Source organism: Podarcis pityusensis, assembly GCF_964106645.2.
Source record: "Podarcis pityusensis genome assembly, chromosome: 2".
In the NCBI taxonomy this organism is placed as follows: Eukaryota; Metazoa; Chordata; class Lepidosauria; order Squamata; family Lacertidae; genus Podarcis; species Podarcis pityusensis.
The window spans coordinates 120,605,088-120,626,789 of NC_138029.1; the positions used below are offsets into that span (position 1 = coordinate 120,605,088).

At 45.7% G+C, this 21,702-nt stretch overlaps 2 protein-coding genes across 3 annotated transcripts in view; both read left to right on the forward strand.

Annotated features, from left to right (window-relative positions):
• LOC308469378 (vomeronasal type-2 receptor 26-like) overlaps window positions 1–258 on the forward strand; it is a 38,094-nt gene extending 37,836 nt beyond the window's left edge. For both annotated transcript variants that reach the window (XM_080991732.1, XM_080991733.1), the window contains one exon: window positions 7–258. The gene's annotated coding sequence lies outside the window, so the exon portion shown is untranslated. The remainder of the gene's footprint in view (window positions 1–6) is intronic.
• An 8,788-nt stretch (window positions 259–9,046) lies between these two features.
• Window positions 9,047–18,955, forward strand: LOC308470149 (vomeronasal type-2 receptor 26-like). The gene is made up of 7 exons (XM_080993438.1): window positions 9,047–9,896; window positions 11,616–11,907; window positions 12,408–12,692; window positions 12,864–13,370; window positions 13,866–14,093; window positions 16,299–16,425; window positions 17,500–18,955. The coding sequence occupies exons 1-7, from the start codon at window positions 9,682–9,684 to the stop codon at window positions 18,408–18,410; spliced, it is 2,565 nt and encodes an 854-aa protein (XP_080849564.1). The 5' UTR covers window positions 9,047–9,681; the 3' UTR covers window positions 18,411–18,955.
• Window positions 18,956–21,702: the final 2,747 nt, after the last annotated feature.

Consider the following 21,702-nt stretch of genomic DNA (forward strand, 5'->3'; position numbering starts at 1 on the left):
ACAGAGTTGCCTTGGGAATGAATTTATCTCCTTAGATAAAGTTCGCTCTTCATTTTTCCTTTATCTTGAATGATGAAAGGGAATCATTGAATCACATGCCTGGAGAGTGTCTGGACTTACAACATTTAGGGATAACCCTACCTGTAGAGTTACACGGAGTGCAGCCTCCCTCTTCATACATAATTATCTTTCTCTACCATATCCAGTTTGTACTTTGATATGACCCACCTTCCTTTCTTCCTGAATTCATAACCAAAGCCTAAATAATAACTTAGTGTAACTTGCAATTCTTCTTCTAGTATTAAAAACAGCAACTGAAAATCGGAATCTCATTTGAGTGTATTAATGCTTGAGGAAACCTCCAGAAGGCCCTTGGAGCTGGACCTCAGTATCTGGTCTGGACGACTGGTGTGGAGACGCTCCTTTAGATATACAGGGCCAATGTCATTTAGGGTTTTCAAGGTCGGAATCAACAAATGAATGTGACAGCTGTCTGTTTGGTGGGAGTGAAAGGGGCACCACGATAGCTGGAGCCAGAGACAATGATGGAGAAGAACCACCACTTGTAAGTAAGAAGGCAGGTGAGTGGTGGTGGCATGAAGGCAGGTTGAGATTGGTGGGGTAGTCCCCACTCACCCCCATGGAGCAGACCTCTCACTTATTTGCACTGAGCTTCTGGAGAAGGGCAGGATCCATCCTTTTTGTCTCCCTCTCTTATATAGCACCAGCACTCATAGACATCCAATGAATCGGAAGGTTGGGAGATTGAGAGCAAACAAAATATTCAATCATGAAGTGCATAGTTACTTCCCCCAAATGCCAGTTGCTGGTGACCAGTGCCTGGCAAGGCCCATTGCTTTCATGCCCTGCTTGTGAGCTTCTCAGCAATGTCTCATTGGCCACTGTGTTGCAGGACTAGATGGGAGTTTGGACTAACCCAGTAGGGCTGTTCTTAGCAAAGTTCAAGCCAAACTCATCCCCGAAATGCAAGTGACTCATGTTGCAGTTTGAAGCCACGCCTGTGATTTGGTGTAAACATATTTTCCCAGCTCTGTCCATGCCCCTTGAACCATGAAGAGATCCTGGGAACTTTCTTCCCCTTTTAATTATAAAAATGATAGTGGTTTATTCTTCCCAAAGCTCAAGAGAGATCTCTGGCAATTGCCCAAACATCAGAAGCCAAGGAAGCCTGAGGTTATACATATCACACTGTGCTGGAGGGTGTTGACGTCGTCTGATTACCTGGCTGTGGGGGAGAAAGGAGAAGTCAAAATAGAGGTGTAGGAGGCCAAGCCAGAATGACCTCCCTGCTGCGGCTTCTGCTGCTGCCTCTGCTTCTAATGCACCATCAAGTCTTGACGCACAGCGTAAATTAATAATGCAGAGTTTTAAAGAATAAAAGCTTTACTAAGTTAAAATAAACTTCTTCCTAAACAACATGGTTCCAAACAGTTTGACTGAGATTACATACTGACTCTGCTCACATCCGAAGCAGACAGACTCTGATTTCTTACAGAGAGCACAAAAGAGAAACTGACTACTTTGTCACATGTCAGAGTGACTCAACAGTTAGCAGTTAGGCCTGAATAACTTTAGTAGGCCCAAATGACTGTGCAGTCTCAGCACTTCCCAGCCTGCTTTGCTGCCTCTGCCCTCATGTGTCTTTGTCACATGACAAGTCTGTAGGAAGCTGAAAGCAAAGTGCTCCTTAAATTTGATGAGGGAAGAAAATGAAGCGCAGAGTTACTCATGGCCTGGATATTTCCTCATTAGCGGAATCATATCTCCAAGAAGCTTTGCTGAGCAACTGTTGTGTATTGAGTCAAAGGATTTTATATCTGTATTATTATTGTCTGTATTTGCATTAGGGTAAAGTAACTGCCTTTTGGTTCCAGAGGGTACAGCTACTATTGGTTCATTTAAGCTGCTGTATTTGGATCCTCTGTCTTATTGGTTCCCTCCAAAAGGCAGGACTGTGATTGCCTGATATTGTTCCCTCCAAAATGTATCCTTTCTTGCTAGTTCCCTGTCCCTATAAATGTAGCTTTCCTCTCCCCAGTCTTCAGTCTTGTTGCTTTAATAAAGAAGTGTTACTAGAGACTGTCTCCAGCATGTTATATCAGGAGAGCTGAAATCACAAACCCCACGTCACAACAACTGGCGACGAAGGTGGGATCCGGAATGCTGAGGAGCGGTTAAACGCAGCCCTGCCTCAGAGTCCGGATTGCAGCTAAGAACAAGACTCACTGGCCAAATGAGAAGACGACCCTGCCACAGGACAATGGAGAGTCCAAGGGTATTGGAGCCCTTCCAGCCATCAGACCCCGACACGTGGGAAGACTACGTCGAACGCTTCGAGTTCTTCGCAGAGGCTCAAGGGATCACCGATGCCAGCAAAAGAAGGGCCACATTCCTGAGCTACTGTGGGCCTGAGACCTTCAAGCTGGCCAAGGCATTGCTTGCTCCAGCGAAGCTAAGTGAGACATCTCTCAAAGATATTCTTGCCTGCCTAACAAGCCACTTGGCGCCTACTGAGACCAAGATGGCTCGGCGGATGGAGTTTCATAAGAGGCAGCAGCATGCTGGGGAGTCTGTATCTGCATTTCTGGCTGAACTGTGGAAGCTCGCTCAGCACTGCGACTTCCAAAATCTGGAAGAGACTCTCCTGGATCGGTTTATCGGTGGTCTGAGCAGCAAGAAGGCCAGAAGACGCATCGTGGCTAAAGAAGAGGTTACCCTTGCTTCAGCCTTGAAGGAGGCCACCGCCACGGAGAATTATGAAAGAGAGGAGCTTGATGCCAGTCGCAAGGCCCCTAAGCCACAGATAGAAGTTGCGCATGCCATGGACGAGCTAGAGGCTACTCCGAGCCAGAGCCCAGTCCGTGGGGTCGAGTCAGTGAGTCAGGCCTGCACAGTGCACAAAGATCACCGAGGCAGGTGCCCAGGTTGTGGCGGAAACCATGAGCGGAAGAGTTGTCGTTTCCGGGATGCTATGTGCCGGACGTGCGGGAAGACAGGTCACATCGCCAGGGTCTGTAGATCGGCGGCGTTGGGAGCGACAGGAGCACCTAGACCGGAGCATCGCAGACCGCCCGCAGCAACCCATTTTCTAAAGGACTGCCACTACGTTACAGAGATCAACGGGAGGGTCGTGCAGTTCCCAGCACAAGGCAAGGCACACGTCAAGGTGAAGATTGAGGGTCAGCAGTGCGACATGGAGGTGGACTCCGGATCTGGATTCACTATCGTGTCGGACCAGACCGCGAGGACATTCTTCCCCAGAGGTAAGTTGCCCCCTCTGGAACCCTTCCCGGCAACCTTGCAGTCATACTCAGCGGGCCGCATCCATGTTATGGGAATGTGTGCCGTGAGAGTACAGTTCCGGGACAAACAGGCTGTACTCAAACTGGTGATTGCGAAGGGCAGTCGCCCCAGTCTCCTGGGCACTGACTGGTTCCCCGCCCTGGGACTGAGTATATCAGGGCTTAATTCAATCCAAACCTGCCCTGAGATGAGCGAGGCATTATGCAAAGAATTTGCTGGTCTCTTTAATGGAAAACTGGGTTGTTATAAAGGGCCCCAGTTGACTTCGAGTTGGACCCTGGGGTGGCCCCAATCCGACTCAAACCAAGGCGAGTGCCATTTGCACTGCAACCCAAGATCGAAGCAGAGCTGGATAAATTGGTCAAGCAGGGAGTTCTCTCACCCGTGGACTCTGCTAAGTGGGAGACTCCAATCGTCACGCCCCTTAAAGCAAATGGGGAAGTCAGGATCTGTGCAGATTACAAATGTACTATCAATAAGGCACTCAGGGGAAACTCATACCCCATTCCAGTCGTATCACATCTGTTGGCTAAACTGGCTGGGGGCAAGGTGTTCGCCAAAATTGACCTGGCACAAGCTTACCAACAGCTGCCAGTAACCCCACAATCAGCGGAAGCACAGACTATTGTCACACATAAAGGGGCGTTCAGAGTTAACAGATTACAATTTGGAGTTTGTGTGGCCCCAGGGATTTTTCAAGGGCTCATGGAACACCTGTTAAGAGGTCTGCCGGGGGTCTTGCCATTTTTTGATGACGTTTTGATTGCTGGAAAAGACCCACAGGAACTGGTTGCGCGTGTTCGTGCAGTGTTGCTCAAGTTCAAGGAGGTGGGGTTGCAACTGAAAAAGGAAAAATGCAGTTTTGGGGTGCCAACTGCGGATTTCTTGGGGTTTAAAATTGATGCATCAGGCATCCACCCCACAGATGCTAAGATTAAGGCCATCATCGAGGCGCCACGACCACAGAACAAGACGGAGTTGCAGTCATTCCTGGGACTTATTAACTTTTATCATTCGTTCTTACCCCAGAAAGCTTCGGTAGCTGAACCATTACATAGACTGTTGCAGAAAAAGAATGTGTGGCAATGGGGGCAGGGGCAGCAGAAGGCTTTTGACTCCTTGCGAGGAATGCTGAGTAGCAGGAGTGTCCTTGCTCATTATGACGAGGCAAAGCCTCTGGTCCTGGCATGTGATGCCTCTCAATACGGCCTGGGGGCGGTGCTAAGTCATAGGGAACCGGATGGGTCGGAAAAGCCCATCTCTTTCTATTCCCGTACGTTGTCGCCCACGGAGCGCAACTATGCTCAAATTGACAAAGAGGCGCTTGCAATTGTGGCAGGAATCAAAAAGTTCCATGATTATGTGTACGGTCGCCATTTCTACATTGAAACGGACCACAAGCCACTGTTAGGGTTGTTCAACCCGAACAAACAAACGCCACAAATTCTCTCCCCCAGAATGTTACGTTGGTCTATATTCCTGAACGGGTTCCAGTACACCTTGACCCATGTGCCGGGGAAACGGTTGTGCCACGCGGATGCGCTGAGTCGATTGCCCCTTCCTGGCGGGAGCACTGAGGATCCTGCTCCAGCGGAGCACATAATGATGCTGGAAACACTCCTGGGGGCTCCTGTAAACGGCTACTGATATAGCTGAGAAAACGAGGAAAGATGCTGTTCTCTCCCGTGTGCTCACTTGGGTGGGTGGCCAGGTGGTCCGCATGAAGACAAATTCAGGCCTTATGCGACTAGGCAGCACGAGTTGTCCATGCATAAGGGTTGTCTCCTGTGGGGAGATAGGGTGATCATCCCAGCACCACTGAGAAACAGGGTTCTTGAGACGCTTCACATGGGACACCCGGGAATGGTCAGGATGAAGTCGCTAGCCCGATGTTATGTGTGGTGGCCTGGAATGGACCAGAACATAGAACAATGGGTACGAACATGCAAGGCATGCCAAGAGGTGCGGCCAGAAGTGGCCAGAGCACCAGTCCACTGGTGGGAGCAGTCCAGATCTCCCTGGAGCCGGCTGCACTTAGATTTTGCTGGGCCATTCCAAGGAAAGGTCTTTTTGGTTATCGTTGATGCATATTCCAAATGGTTAGAAGTGGCGATGGTCCCTAGCATGGCATCAGCTGCCGTCATCAAGGTGTTGAGGCAGCTGTTTGCAACCCACGGGTTACCTGAGACCATTGTATCAGATAATGGGGCAGCTTTTGTATCCCAAGAATTCAGGGCATTCTTGGCTGATAACTTCATAAGAGGGGTCACATCCGCGCCCTTTCACCCATCCTCCAATGGGCAGGCTGAGCGCATGGTAAGAACAGCCAAAGAATCCATTGCGCGCTTAATGGAGGGTAACTGGTCAGCTCGCATCGCGCGAATGTTATTTTTGCAGCATGCGACGCCGTGTACCACAACGGGCAAGTCGCCAGGTGAGCTGCTCTTGGGTAGGAGACTGGTAACGGTGCTGGATTATGTCCACCCGGATAAAATGCCAAACCATAATTCAAGAGCAACCCCCCAGGCTGAGACTGACACAACAAGGTATCTCGCCCCTGAAGATCTGGTCTGGGTGAGGAACTATTCACGAGGTTCGCGGTGGGTGGCTGGTGTGGTCACCCGGGCTAGTGGACCTGTGTCCTATTATGTGACCTTGGAAAATGGGCAAGTGTGGAAGAGACATATAGATCAGCTGAGGCGCCGGGCGCTCAGCAGGGAGGAGCCAGATAATTCATCCCTGGCTAACGACGCAGAGCTGCAAGACCAGAGTGAAAATGGCCCAGAGGTGCAATCACCAGGGGCTTTAACAAATGAACCAGGGTCTGCTAGTCCTCACGATGACGAGGTACAGATAGGGGACCCTGAGATGTCGGGGACTCCATCTGTTCCTGACGAAACCCCTAGAGCAGCCCCTCTACCACAGGTAACACCCAATCCAGAACCTGCAACACCTGTTGTCAGGAGATCAAGTAGAAGTTGTAGGCCCCCACAGTACCTGAGAGATTACGTCTGCTGTGCTCACTAGGGGGGAAGGGGTGTTGTGTATTGAGTCAAAGGATTTTATATCTGTATTATTATTGTCTGTATTTGCATTAGGGTAAAGTAACTGCCTTTTGGTTCCAGAGGGTACAGCTACTATTGGTTCATTTAAGCTGCTGTATTTGGATCCTCTATCTTATTGGTTCCCTCCAAAAGGCAGGACTGTGATTGCCTGATATTGTTCCCTCCAAAATGTATCCTTTCTTGCTAGTTCCCTGTCCCTATAAATGTAGCTTTCCTCTCCCCAGTCTTCAGTCTTGTTGCTTTAATAAAGAAGTGTTACTAGAGACTGTCTCCAGCATGTTATATCAGGAGAGCTGAAATCACAAACCCCACGTCACAACAGCAACTTCCATAGAATTTTTCCCAGCCCCCAGTAACCAAGCTTAAAGTGTAAATAATTAAATACATCATGGATATCATGCTTCTCCATCACCACTTCAATGGTTCCCTTTAACCGGGAAATAGTTCTTATTTCAGGCATAGGGAGACAGTGGTGCTGCTGGGCTCTGGCTCGTAACATCCTGATCACTGTTTGTGGAGGCCGAGGCTGAGGGGAGTTTCTAATCTCTTTTCCTTTTGCTCCTTACGGTCTTCAAATAAAAACATCTTGGAGGTCCTGGGCCCCAGGGAGATTAGACTGGCCTCAACCAGAGCCAGGGCTTTTTTGGCTGTGGCCCCGATCTGGTGGAACACCCTGTCACAAGAGACTAGGGCCCTTTGGGACTTGACATCTTTCCGCAGGGCCTGCAAGACAGAGCTGTTCCGCCTGGCCTTTGGCCAAGGCACAGTCTGACCCCCTCCTTTCGTAATCATCACAAAACTCTAGCCCAGTGGTTGCCATTAATCTGATTTGAATTGATTTTAAAATGAATCGATTTTAGAATGCTGTGCTACTTTTATTGTTATTATCCATGTCTTTTAAAATTATAAACTTGAAGTCATAGGCAGTTTTAGGAATGATTTGTAAGCTACAGTGGGAGTTTGGCCAAAGAGCAAGATCAGGACGGTATAAACGGAGGCCTTTGTACAGTTGTAGAATTGTAGAGTTGAATGTCCCCACCCCTCTGAATCTTGAGTGGAACCACAGGTTGTTGTTGGAATTAAAAAAATAATCTGGATCCCAGATAGTATTTTCCTGAGGGCTGCTGCAAACTCCACAAATATTATTATTATCATTATTTACTCAATTTATATACCACCCTATACCGGAGGTCTCAGGGCGGTTCACAGAAGAAAATCAAAGTATAACTATGAAACCACAAAATACAAAATAAAAATACAATACCCCAATAACCCCACCCCCCACTGCATAGGCAAGCCGTTTCCTCTCACTGCAATTCCAGCTAACCATGTGTATGGTGAGGAAAAGCATCGTTGTCAAAGTTCCCTTAGCTCACTTGTGATGCGGAGGAGATAGATAATTGACAGTAGACCTCTTAAAGCTTCTGATTCCCGATTCTTCACTAATAGCAATTGTGGAGTTGCCCACTGTTGCTTGAAATCATTCCTGTACCAGGCTCTTTGATCTTGAGTTAGACTGCATATTACTCATAGCTGAATTTCCTAAGCCTCTTAAGACGTTGTCAACTGAATTGCTATAGTGCAAAATGAACTTAGCTAAATTAGAAGAAAAGGGACATTAAACTAGCTAAATGAAGGACATAGATAAAAGGTCATATGGAAATCTACAACGGTGTTACACACAGTTTGTGGAAGAGAAACATTTTCGGCACATGAGTTTTGATGAGTATCAAAAGTACAAGACTTGGAGAAAACTCAGTACATGGAAAGACATGGCAGAAACTTGATATTAGGTAGTCAGAAACGAGGTAAGCCAGACACCTCAGTTTGATTAATTATTATTATTATAAATCATAATAAAATTTATATAGCGCCCATTGGCCATAGATGTCAGGGTGGTTCACAACATAAAAAGACAATGTAAAAAAGGCAAAATACATAAAAAAAGAACATAAACAAACCAATAATGCCTCCACCAGAAAACATTTAAAAGGGCATTGGATGTCAATCAGCGAAAGGCCTGGTTAAAAAGGAACGTTTCGCTTGGCACCTAAAGGTGTACAATGAAGGTACCAGCCAAACCTCCCCGGAAAGCATTCCACAAATTGTGTCCGTGAGGAATCCCCTGGAATCTTTGTGAATCCTCTAAGCCCCTCAAAGAGGCATCCATGGAAGAATCCACTTGGAGAATCTATATAGAAAATAGGAAGCAATTTTTTGGATACTGTAGCCCAATGGAGAAATTCACTGACACAGGAAATAGTGAAGAAGTACGCATGCACGGGACACGGGTGGCGCTGTGGGCTAAACCACAGAGCCTAGGACATGTATGATCAGAAGGTCGGCGGTTCGAATCCGTGCGACGGGGTGAGCTCCCATTGCTCGGTCCCTGCTTCTGCCAACCTAGCAGTTCGAAAGCACGTCAAAGTGCAAGTAGGTAAATAGGTACTGCTCCAGCGGGAAGGTAAATGGCATTTCCATGCACTGCTCTGGTTCGCCAGAAGCGGCTTAGTCATGCTGGCCACATGACCCGGAAGCTGTACGCCGGCTCCCTTGGCCAATAAGGCTAGATGAGCGCCGCAACCCCAGAGTCGGCCCAATAACAAACTTAGTTGGTCTCTAAGGTGCTACTGGAAGGATTTTTTTAAATTTTGTTTCAGCTGCTAACTGAGACACTTTTAAAAGACACATCACTTCCAGAATCAGAGGCTGCATATCTCTGAATGTCAGTTGCTGGGATCAACTCTATTGCCATCAGCTTGGGTGGATCCCAGAAATGTCTGATTGGCCACTGGGTGCAACAAGATACTGCATTGGATTAAGCTTTGAACTGAACCAGCAGCAGGACTCTTGTAATGCTCTTGTCAGCAGCAAAGTTCATGCCAAACTGTCACTCACCACGTGACCCATGTCAAACTTTGGAGCAGCAACTTTGTTTCCTCCCAAAGATGTTTATCTCCAACTCTGCTCCTGCCCCTCAGGCCACACAGAGACTTCAGGTTGTTGCAAAGATGAACTTCCTTCCCCTTATAATTATCAACATCATAGTGATTTATTCTGCCTTGTTCCTGAGGGAAAAGTTGATGCACAGAAGATCACCTGTGTCAGAGACAGACTGAGTCATGATTGAGAGTAAGAGGGGTGGGATACATCTGTGTGAGGTTTAATGGCTCTGAAGCTATAGCTGAGCACTACCCATATTGGATAAATAAGAGTTTTTTGGCTTGTTCTGATGTAGCTGGCTATGGGGGAGAGAGGAACACTCACAAGAGAGGTGTAGCAGTCAGTCAGAATGAGATCCCATATGCTGATGCTGCTTATTTTGCTTGAATCCTGCAGAAATCTGAAGGCAAAATGCCCCTTGAATCCAATCCGGGAAGGAATCAAAGCACAGAATTATTTCCAGACTGGCGACTTCCTCATTGGCGGGATAATATCTCCAACTTTGATTGCTCTACAACATCCATACATCTTTTCGCAGCCCCCATTAACCAGGTTTAAGGATGAGTAAGTAATTATATGCAGAAGGACGTCACGTTTTTCTACTGCACCCCAATGGCTCCTGTTTACTAGGGAAATAGTCTCCATTTTAGTGGTGAGGACTCTGTGGTCTTCCAGACGTTGTGGGACTACAGCTCCCATCACCCCTGATCACTGGCTATGCTGGCAGGGGCTGAAGGGAACTTGAGTTTCTCACCAGCTAGTGGGTTGCATCTTCCCAGACGTGCTCTATTTTTACCTTCTGTGCTGCTGTGTTGCTTGCTGAAGAACACAAGTGTATAAATGAACCTGATCAGGCATCAAAATGATTCACTGAATGATCACACCTGCATTCATGAGATGAGTGGGACACTGGAGAAAATCCTACTTTGTGTTCCTGGTATGCAGGTGTATGGGAAATAGCACTTTCTGAACATTTGACCCAATGCGGCAGAGTTTTTAATGGACACGTAAATAAAGCCGAATTTTTAAGCATGTGGTTGTTCTTTACAGACCACATTAAGAAGCCAGCACAGTTATTGCAACCCCCTATAACACATGTATCTCTATGGAGAGGACTAATTAACCAGTGAGCCTATTATGTATGTACCTTAAGGTTACTTCCAATAATATATACTCTGAGTGTTCTGTTTGCTGTTCATGTTAAGTTTATAGTGTTACTGTTGAAAACCAAGAGAAAACATATTTAAACAGACAAAACAGAGGTCTTTTATGCTGACATTTGGGAGGGCATTTGATTCCATCCCTTCCCCTGTCTGAAATAACCTCCCAGAAGATATCAGCAGAATTACCAGTAGTGTCTGCGACTGCCATTGCATTGAGATTGAACAGTTCCCACAGGGAGAAATATGAATGACAAGGAAACTATCATTCTGGATGAAATGCTAGTTTAAGTGGACATTATCTCAAACTGGAACTACACTAGAAGCCCCCTTTGATGCAGAATAAGACACGCAATTGCAAGCTTAGCCAAGTTCAGTGCTTCTTGGGAATTAATTTGGCTCCAGGGACTTTTTTCTCTGCCCCCTCCCCCAGCAGCAATCCCCATTCCTAAGATTTCCCCCTCACTGCTGTGCCAGACAGCTGAATTCACTTGCACAGGAGAGACTGAAGAAGATACATCCTTCTGATGGTTTGTTTCGCTGGAAGACTGGTTGGAACTGGCCTTTCTTAAATAACAGCCCAATCCTAATCATGCCTATTGAAAATAAGCCATACTAATCAAATAGAGCTTCTAAACAGACTTAGCTCTCCATTGCAGTTGGCTCTTTATGCAACTCCTTTGAAGCAGCCAATACTAGCCTTAGCAGCCATGTCCCCATATTTCTCACACATTCGGAAAGAATAATGTTTTCTTCATTTTCCTTCTTTGAAGATGTGTGCTTCTCCTCTTGAGAAATCCTTATATTTTAGTTCTTAAGTGGCAAATGGATTTTCATCTTGTAAGAAGGATATGTCTCTTCTCACCCTTCAAACAAACATACAGACTACGGTCCCCATGTTGCAACAAGTGAAAATCTAGACAAAAAGATTTATTGGCAAAGTTTCTGAGTTATTTTAAAGGAAATTCCAGTGATTTCCACCCGCACACTGTTTCCAACTGCTATCTTCCTGCTATGTCTGTATGGCAGCCCTAATGCAGTCCATGATTTAGGGAATCAAATACTATTTATTTTCAACAAGTGGTGAATGGTTTGACATTTTTATTTGATTGATTTCTTACAGATTGCCATATAGGTTCTACTGGCATATCTTGTCGTTCTTGTTCACCATCCAAGAGATCAACCGGGATCCCAGGCTCTTACCCAATATCACATTGGGCTACAGCCTCTATGAGAACTATTACAATGCAAGGATCACTTCTGATGCCATGCTAGACCTGCTTGCAGGTGGGGAAAGCAATATTCCAAACTATCGCTGTGGAAAATGGAATAATATCTTGGCTGTTCTTGAAGGAGCCAATTCCATCATCTCCAAAGTGATTTCAACCACGTCAGGCATGTACAAAATCCCACAGGTATGAAGGATGGGGCATGGAGGAACACAAAACAGGTTCAGCAGCAAAATAAATTCTCATTATCGTCAGCAGAGTCAAAAAGAGGCATCAAAGAGGGAGAAAATCCTGAGCTATGTTAAGCTAGATAGCTCAGTTGGTTAGAGTGTGGTGCTGCCAAAATCAAGGTTGCAGGACAAGATGAACCTCAGGGTCACTTCCAAATCTACAATTCTATGATTCTTCCCTGCTAGGGAAGCTTTTAATGTTTAACAGGTTATTGTATTTTAGTGTTCTGTTGGAAGCCGCCCAGAGTGGCTGGGGAAACGCAGCCAGATGGGCGGAGTATAAATAATAAATAATAATTATTATTATTAAAACGGAGACTTTGTTAGGGTTGCAGCCTCCTGAAGTTTCCAAATAAAACTATCAGCCCCAGTCAGCACAATATTTGTTAGGTATTAAATATTTCAGGCTATTCCTGTACTTTCCTCTGAAAATAAAACACTCTAGTTTTCTTCCAGATCAGTTATGGCTTTGTATCTGGTGTTGTTGATGAGAACACTGAAGTCCCTTTTGTCTACCGTACGGTCCCCAATGAAGAAGTTCGGTATCTGGCGATTGTAAAGTTCCTCCAGCATTTCGGATGGACGTGGATCGGCCTCTTTGCTCCAGACAGTGAGAATGGAGAAAGGTTCTTGAGTGCCATGACATCTCTGATGGCCAGCAATGGAATTTGTGTTGCCTTTTCAGTAACAATACCAGAAAAGAATGAACCTAAGATACTGACACAAAGTAAATTAATTACCGTATTTTTTGCACCATAACACTCACTTTTTTCCTCCTAAAAAGTAAGGGGAAATGTCTGTGCGTGTTATGGAGGGAATGCCTACGGGTGGCATGCCTACGGATTTTCCTCCTCTAAAAACTACATGCGTGTTATGGTCGGGTGCGTGTTATAGAGCGAAAAATACGGTACCCTACGGAGACAGACCAATGTATTCCTTTACTATGTAAACGTTCATACAGCACTGCGTGTCATCATGCAACTGCAAGAAGAACACGAGAAACAAATTGGGCCAAAAGTATGGCTCACAACAGCTTTTCAAGACCTTGACATAAATTTGTTTTTCGGTCCCAAGTACTTGAAGTATATCCATGGTTCATTCTCCTTTGTAATGAAGACCAAAATAAGGAGCAAACGTAAATCAGAGTCCTATCTTTTGCTGCAAAAAGCATTTAGTTGTTCACACTCAAAGCACGTCCTCGCTGTGAGAGGTTGGACAAGATGCAGAGATGTGGAGAATCCGGAGGTGCCGTCTGAAGAGGAGCTGCAGACTGTTCTGTCTCAAGACAGCCACAGAACATACTTCAGTGTCCAAATCATGGCACATGCTTTAAATGTTGCCTGTTCATCCAGATCAAAGCAGATGTTGATGGTGGGTGGAGGAGACCAGTTGCCATGTCAAAGGCTACAGGCATGGCAGGTATTTCCTTTCCATTTCTAGAAATCAAAGTTCTTTCCACCAACTCTACAATAATCATTCTCATTGATTTAGGCATGAATGCAACAGTGAGGAAAAGGTTTTTGTTTTATTTATTTAGATTTAGATTATTTTTTTAGGCTCCTGCTGGAAAATATATATACAATGTGTATTTCATAAAATATCAAGGTGGTCTACTGCAATAAAAAACATAAGACCATATAATAAAACTAAAAGAAGCCAAACATGTAAAAACAGACATCATTCCACCTGGAGGGTGTCTGTTTAGTTTTGCCAGTAGGAGAAGTTGTGGCACGACAGGAGTTTTGAGTTCCAAGGAAGCAGGGATGAGGCATCTAAAATGCTTTCTAAGATCTGGTGTTTAGTCCTCTGTAGATTCCAACGTGGCCAGGTATGCCAGGACTTTGGAGTTCAAAGGGAGAAGGGATGAGATGTCCAAAATGCTTTGAAATGCTGGTGTTTTCCCTGTCATTCCAGCTTCACCCTTTCTTAAGAGAAACCCGGTTGTTGAACACTTCCATGGGCGGGCTGTATTTGGGTGAGAATGGGGAGCTGCCAATCATGTTTGATATTGAGAATTGGGTGGTGCTTCCCAATGAGTCTTGTGTTAGAGTGAAAATTGGGAATATAGAGAGAGAGGCATCCACTTACTTCAAGCTCACCATTAACCCAGAAGCTATTGTGTGGCCCAAGTGGTTCAACCAGGTAAGAGCCCCTTTATTCCACATGATACACATTCAGATCTAGTAATCTGTTGAATATTTCCAAGAGGAATTCAAGTATAATCTTTTGGAAGTTTGGCTGATGCTTTCATTATAATTAATTAAGTAAATTATTAAATGTGTATAATGCTCTTCATGTGCAGATACACGCACACACATGTATGTATGTATGTATGTATGTTTGTATGCATGTAAATTTTTAATTTATTTATTAATATTATACTGTGCTTCATTCCAGTTGTTCAAAGACCTATGTACTGATACCTTTTTCAGTACGTTTCCGAGCACAATTCAAAGTGTTGGTGCTGACCTTCAAAGCCCTAAACGGCCTCAGCCCATTATATCTGAACGAGCGTCTCCACCCCCATTGTTCAGGTCCAGCTCCGAGGGCCTTCTGGTGGTTCCCTCCCTGCAAGAAGTGAGGTTACAGGGAACAAGGCAGAGGGCCTTCTCAGTAGTGGTGCCTGCCCCGTGGAACGCCCTCCCATCAGATGTTAAGGAAATAAACAACTACCTGACTTTTAGAAGACATCTGAAGGCAGCCCTGTTTAGGGAAGATCTTAATGATTGATGTTTTTCTAATCTTTTGTTGGAAGCCGCCCAGCACAGCTGGGGAAACCCAGCCAGATGGGTGGGGTATAAATAAATTATTATTGTTACAAAAGTAAACACAGTAGGGGGGTTTCCGCTCTACATCAAGCATAGGAGCCAATTCCTAGGAACTTTGGGGGCTTTGGCCCCCACAATAAAATATTTGAGGGAGCTGGGACCCCATAAAGTTGATGGGCATTGATTATGTGTTGTGCGGCTTACCTGGGTCCCCACAATATTTTATTCAAGTTGGCACTCCTGACATCAAGGGTGTTTTTTTATATATATAATTTTTATTAAATTGCCATTTACCAAACCAATCATATCATATCATATTAATTATTCCAAATTATATCAACACATATCACTAAGTCCAAATATTAAACTAAATTTTAATTTTTTTGTGGGGGGTACCCATGCTTTGAGTTCAGTAGGAGTCCAATCATCTTTATATTTCTGCTGCTTTGATGTTCACAGTCCCATCTTCTCATCTCCTTGTCATTATCCTTTTTCTTCTTAATAACCTCTGAATTTTCTCCACCAGTGAGTTGAAAGAAACAGCCTTGTTATATTTCTGTGTGAACTTTGTAATGCTTTCCCGTAATTCATCTCACATAAATCCAAGAGTCCAAGAGTCTTATTCAGGCGGCAGTCGCCATTTTAGTCAATTCCGATGAAATACAGTCTCGGCGTCCGCTCCTTAATTTTCCCAGACCTTCTTCACCATAAATCAGTCTTTCCAGAAGGGTTATTGCCCTTTCAAATTTACGATCCAAACCTGATAGCAGAACAGTGGCTCGCCCTCCCTAAGACTGAAAATCTTGCATCAAGGTCTGCCTCTTAATGGCGGATCACTTTGTAACTACGCCACAAGAAAGCCTCCCTTCTTTCCAGATCTTTCACAGAGTAAATCCTTTTATTAGCATTTTTGTTTCCACACAGTCTATTTTTCATTCTCACTTGCAATCAATCATTGCAGCGGTTCTTCTAAAGGGGGAGGGGGTTGTTAGGTAAATCATACTAAAAAAAAAAAAAGTTCCCCCCCTTTCCGTTCCGTTCAACATACCGGCATGGCTGTGCTTCTTTGATGTAGTCCTTTGTTCATTCCGTCCCATCGCTCTGTCTTCTCCGTGGTAAATTTATTTAGCAGATAATACACTCCTGACCTCGCTCGAAACATGTGCATTTACTTCTCCAATTTTTTTTTTTATCTTAAGCAACGCAGCTAGTTTCGCTCCTGAAAGTAGCATCCGGGAGCTCCAGAACTCGCATAAGTGCTTTCCGCTCAGTGCCCCCACCCCTCCTTTTTTCAAACTCGGGGGTGATTTATGGACAACCACGGGCGAGACAGCATCTTCCCACCCCCTGAGAAGATGAGGGAGACTGATATACTCCCCATAATCAGCCTCTAATTATCTTGTGTGAGCCGGATAGATGTGTGAGCCCTAGCGGGCCCCCATGCTGAGTGACTTCAAGGGTGCTTTCTTGTGGGACTGGAGACCCTGCTGGGTTCTTTCCAGACTCTCTGAGTAAGTTCCATATGCACAAATACTGCTGACACTTCCTCTTTAATGTGCCATCTTTTCTTTATGGCTAGACTGTGCCTCACGCCAGGTGTACCAAAAGGTGTCGCCCAGGATATGCCAAGGTGGTTCAAGAAGACAAGCCGGTTTGCTGCTACGCTTGTGTTCCGTGTGGGGAAGGGACCATATCTACACAGGAAGGTGGGCGACACCACAGGAGATGGAATTTGTTGGGAGAATATGAATAGGGCAACATATCAGTCGGAAACTTTCTGTGAAGATTCTAAAGACATATTTGGATGCATTTTTAATCCCCTTCCAGGAAGTAATTTGAAAGAAATGACTTGCAGGAAGCGAACTCTGGGATGCCAGTTGGGTTCAGCCTGCCCTGCCCATAAGGCACAGCTTTGGCTATTTTATACCAAGCCTTCTAGGATCAGAGAACCAGAACCACCCTCACAAAAGGAAATTAAAAATGTCTTCAAAATAAACGAGAAATAGTGAAAATAGCAAATATTTATTTAAAAGAGAGAAAGCATGATGCACAATAATCAAAAAAATTAGGTGAACATTCCATTCCATTGCATTGTAGAACAATAAAAAATTATGGAATTTCAGCAGGAAGTTATTGGATATCCCAGACAAGGAGTTTGAGAACAGCTGTAGCAGCTTGGAAGAGAGGAGATCAAGAAATTAAAAATAAATAAATCATAAGTTGTGTGTCCTTGTTTCTCAGTTTGATCCTTTTACATGGTTTGCATGTTTTGTGGTATTTTATTCATTGTGACTTACTGTTTTTTATTGATTATAGATTAGTAATTCTTTATTGTACATGAGAAGTGATAGCTGTTTATTATTTGCGGACACTTTATTAAATTTTACTGTTTACTATTCCTTAGTATTATTATTGAGTAGTATTGAATTTTGCTTAATTTGATATGTTGTTTATTTTAAAGTTATGCTTTTATTATGACTTTTTGTTTGTGTGTATTACGCCTGTGATCTTTGCTGTCTATTTTGTTGTTTCTTCAGCTTGTAACCTTCCTTCTGCATAGCAATATAGAAAGGCAGTATACAAATTAAAAGCGAAATGAAATATGGAAATGAAGTAGTGTTACTGCCCGAAAACTATCACATATGGAAATGCACCAAAAAAACTTCCCTTTCTTACAATACATTCTCATTTTCTGATATCTCCCATATGAGTGCATTTCTCGACATGTAATAGAATATGTCTGTAAGCAAAGCCAAAGCCATTCCTTTTCTCCTCCTCAGATGCAGAGCGTTGCACCAAATGTCCAGAAGAACAATATCCAAACAAGGACCGAGATCACTGCATTCCGAGGATTATCACCTTCCTATCATATAAAGAATATTTAGGGATTATCCTGACGTCTTTGGCTCTCTTCCTGTCCTTAAGCACAGGCTTTGTTGTAGGGATCTTCATTAAATACAAGGAAACTCCCATAGTCAAAGCCAACAACAGGGACCTCTCCTACATCCTCCTTGTCTCCCTCCTGCTGTCCTTCTTGTCCTCCTTCCTCTTCATTGGCCGTCCCAGGAAAGTCACCTGCCTCCTTCGACAAACGGCCTTCAGCACCATCTTCTCAGTTGCTGTATCTTCTTTGCTGTCCAAAACCATCATGGTGGTGCTGGCCTTCCTGGCCACAAAGCCAGGGAACAGGGTGAGGAGATGGTTAGGGAAAAGTCTGGCCAACTCCATTGTCATTTCCTGCTCCAGTGTCCAAATGGTCCTTTGCACCATTTGGCTGGGCATCTCTCCCCCATTCCCAGACTCTGACAAGCATTCCCAGCTTGGAGAGATCATCCTGCAATGCAATGAAGGGTCTGTTGCCATGTTTTATGCTGCCCTGGGTTACATGGGCTTCCTGGCTGCCATCTGCTTCACGGTGGCTTTCCTGGCCAGGAAGCTGCCTGGGGCCTTCAATGAAGCCAAGCTGATCACCTTCAGCATGCTGGTCTTCTGCAGCGTTTGGGTCTCCTTTGTGCCCACCTACCTGAGCACAAAGGGGAAATACATGGTAGCTGTGCAGATCTTCTCTATCTTGGCTTCTAATGCTGGGCTTCTGGGCTGCATCTTCATTCCCAAATGCTATATTCTTGTGCTGAGGCCTGATCTGAACACAAAGGAACACCTGGCCACAAAAACTAAAGTTGTTGCCTGATTCTTAACTGTATTCCACCATTGTAGTAATGAAACACACAGAGTTGCCTTGGGAATGAATGTATCTCCTTAGATAAAGTTTGCTCTTCATTTTTCATTCATCTTGAATGATGAAAGGGAATTATTGAATCACATCCCTGGAGTGTTTCTGGACATACAACTTTTAGGGATATCCCTACCTGTAGAGTTACACGGAGTGCAGCCTCCCTCTTCATACATAATTATCTTTCTCTACCATATCCAGTTTGTACTTTGACATGACCCAACTTCCTTTCTTCCTGAGTTCATAACCTAAGCCTAAATAATAACTTAGTGTAACTTGAAATTCTGCTTCTAGTATTAAAAACAGCAACTGAAAAACGGAATCTCACTTGAGTGTATTAATGCTTGAGGGAACCACCAGAAGGCCCTTGGAGCTGGACCTAAGTATCTGGTCTGGACGATGGGTGTGGAGACGCTCCTTTAGATATTCAGGGCCAATGTCATTTAGGGTTTTCAAGGTCGGCATCAACAAATGAATGTGACAGCTGTCTGTTTGGTGGGAGTAAAAGGGGCACCACGATAGCTGGAGTGCCTGGCAAGGCCATTGCTTTCATGCCCTGCTTGTGAGCTTCTCAGCAATGTCTGATTGGCCACTGTGTTGCAGGACTAGATGGGAGTTTGGACTAACCCAGTAGGGCTGTTCTTAGCAAAGTTCAAGCCAAACTCATGCCCAAAATGCAAGTGACTCATGTTGCAGTTTGAAGCCACGTCTGTGATTTGGCGTAAACATATTTTTCCAGCTCTGTCCCTGCCCCTTGAACCATGTAGAGATCCTGGGAACTTTCTTCCCCTTATAATTATAAAAATGATAGTGGTTTATGTTAATGGTTTCAGAACTCACAGAGTTAAAGAGTTCTGGTGACGTCTCTTTCCTGAGGCGTGGTTAGAAACACTTACGGGAGTGGCTTGACACTAAGTGTTTCAGTCTGACTCTCGGACGCTATGCGAGAGGGAGAATGTGTCAGTTCTCGCCAGGTCTGAATTTATGGTGTTATTCTTCATGATTAAAGACAAGGGAAGATAAGGACTGCCTTGTGTCTGCTCTGATTTATTACACACGTGCTGCAATCCGCTTCTCACCGCTGTGTTACGCTATGCTACCGGCAAGAGAAAGAGGCCTGAGGAGGACTTTCGCAGGGCACGGATAGCTTGCAGAGTTTCGCAAGGGAAGTGTGCCAGGCTCCATGTTCAGCCTCTGTTTACACTCTTGTCCGGTGTAATCTTCAGAGGTTATGGATGCTCGCTAACGCTTTGAAGCATTGCAGGAACGTCCCACGTGTGGGGGAAGCCAGCAGGAAAGTTGCTGGGGTCCAGCTGGAGCTCTGGAGCTGTGTCTTTGAAGCTGGAAGGAGCTCGCTGGGAGGAGAAGCCGATCTGCCGGAGCCGGGAGGCGGAGGAAGCTACTGCCGGGAGACGTGAGTAAGCTTAGCCCCCGGGGGAGGAGATGGCTCAGTCCCAGGAACACGGCTTTGAGCTTAAGCTGCCGTGTGCGAAGTTAACGATTCACTCGTGGTTAGAGTGGAGTTATTTAGCAGAGTTGTCCCTAGTTGGAGCCAAGCTCTGGGAAACAGTCACGCCGATGTCTACGTCAGCTGGGGCTGTTGCAAGCCAACGTGAAGCTGAGGAGCGTGTTCTGGCATTTTTGGCTGATAACGTGAGTGCTGATTTGAGGCCTATTGTTCTGGATGCAAGGAAGCCTGAGGTCGCTTGGGTAGCTCTCCAGGAAGCGTGTAAAGCTGGGGGCGCAAGCAAGGGCCGGGAGATGGCTGCATCAGGACAGAAAAAGCAAGAAAGCACGGAAAGCCGGTGCACAGCTGGGAAAGGCTGTGGGACCCCTGAGGGGGGCGAAGGGACTATTGCCACTGCTGCTGCTGCTGCTGGTTTAGCAGAGTCTAAAAGCTGCGTGGGTGATGCAACATGTCTGCATGAGGAGCTTGGAGAGAGGCAAGCTGCTGGGGGCCCTCTACCCATCACTGGGGGTGCAGGAAAGCGTCCTGGGAGCCCTGGGAGCAGTGGGGGGGCGGTGAGCGGTAAAAGCTCAGTGAAGCCTCTTTTTCCAAAGGCTGCCAAGAGTTGTTTGCGTCGTGAGTCGGAGCCTGGGAAGCTGAAAAGTGCTGAAGGCTTCAAGGCCAGCCATCTGCTGCAGAGGGAGATACGTGCTGCAGAGTTGTCTGGGAACTCTGAGATAAGTCCAGTCTTCAGAGCAACGCAGGATGTTGTGGTTACGGACGCTGTCAAGGACAGGTGCAGCCAGACGTTTGTTGGCATGGCAACGCTACAGAGCAATGCCAGCAGGGACACAACTGTGAAGTGGGTGTTGGACTCAGGAGCGAGTCATCACCTGATAACGCCATCTGCTGGGGAGCTGCGGAATTGCAGAGCTGTTTTAGCTGGAATGACTTTTACATTAGCTGACGGGACAAAACGAAATGTATCTAAAGCAGCAAATGTCTATGTTTCTGTTTTGCAGGCGGAGCTGGAGTGCTTCATTGTACCAGGGATGAAGAGTTGCCTGTTATCGATTTCTGCTCTGGCGAAGCAGGGATACAAAATTTGTTTTGAAAATGATACCTGTTCCATTTTCAGAGGGGGGAGGCAACTTGTCAACGTGGAGAGCAAGGACAATCTCTTTGTTCTGGAAACACCTCTGGAGGGTGGGGGGAATGCAGGGAAAGCACAGGCGCAGTGTGCTAGTGTTCCCAGCCATGATTCATGTGTTCATGTATGGCACAAGAAAATGTCTCATGCTTGTCTGGAGGATGTTAAAAGGTTGCCAGGCTGCACCAAAGGTTGTAAAATCACGCCATGTGAGGGATCCCTAGTGTGCAGGGCATGCAGCAAGGTTCAAAGGTGCAGGTTTCCCGGGGTAAAGAGGGTAACCACAAAACCTTTTGAGTTGGTTCACACAGACCTTACAGGGCCAATGAAGTGTGAGAGTCTGGGTGGGGCCAGGTATCTGCTGGCAATGGCAGATGATTTTTCTCAGAATTTATGGTCTTTTTCTCTCAGGTCGCAGAGAGAGGCGGCGCAACTCATCCAGGATTGGGTTGCGGAGGTAGAACTAAGGTTCTCCACCAAGGTGCAAGAGTTCAGGAGCGACCGTGGGTCACAGTTCACTGGGTCTGCTCTGAAGGAGTTCTTCAAGGAAAAGGGAATTCGTCACCAGGTGACGGGTGCAAAGTCTCCTCAAGAGAGAGGCGTGGCAGAGCACAGGAGTGAAGCACTGGCTGAAGTTGTCAGGGTTTTGCTGT

Coding starts and splice junctions, on each gene's coding strand:
- LOC308470149 (XM_080993438.1), top strand. CDS start 9,682: ATGAGATCCCATATGCTGATGCTGCTTATTTTGCTTGAATCCTGCAGA. Junction 9,897..11,615: donor TTAACCAGGTTTAAGGATGA/GTAAGTAATTAT, acceptor GATTTCTTACAG/ATTGCCATATAGGTTCTACT. Junction 12,693..12,863: donor CACAAAGTAAATTAATTACC/GTATTTTTTGCA, acceptor AAATACGGTACC/CTACGGAGACAGACCAATGT.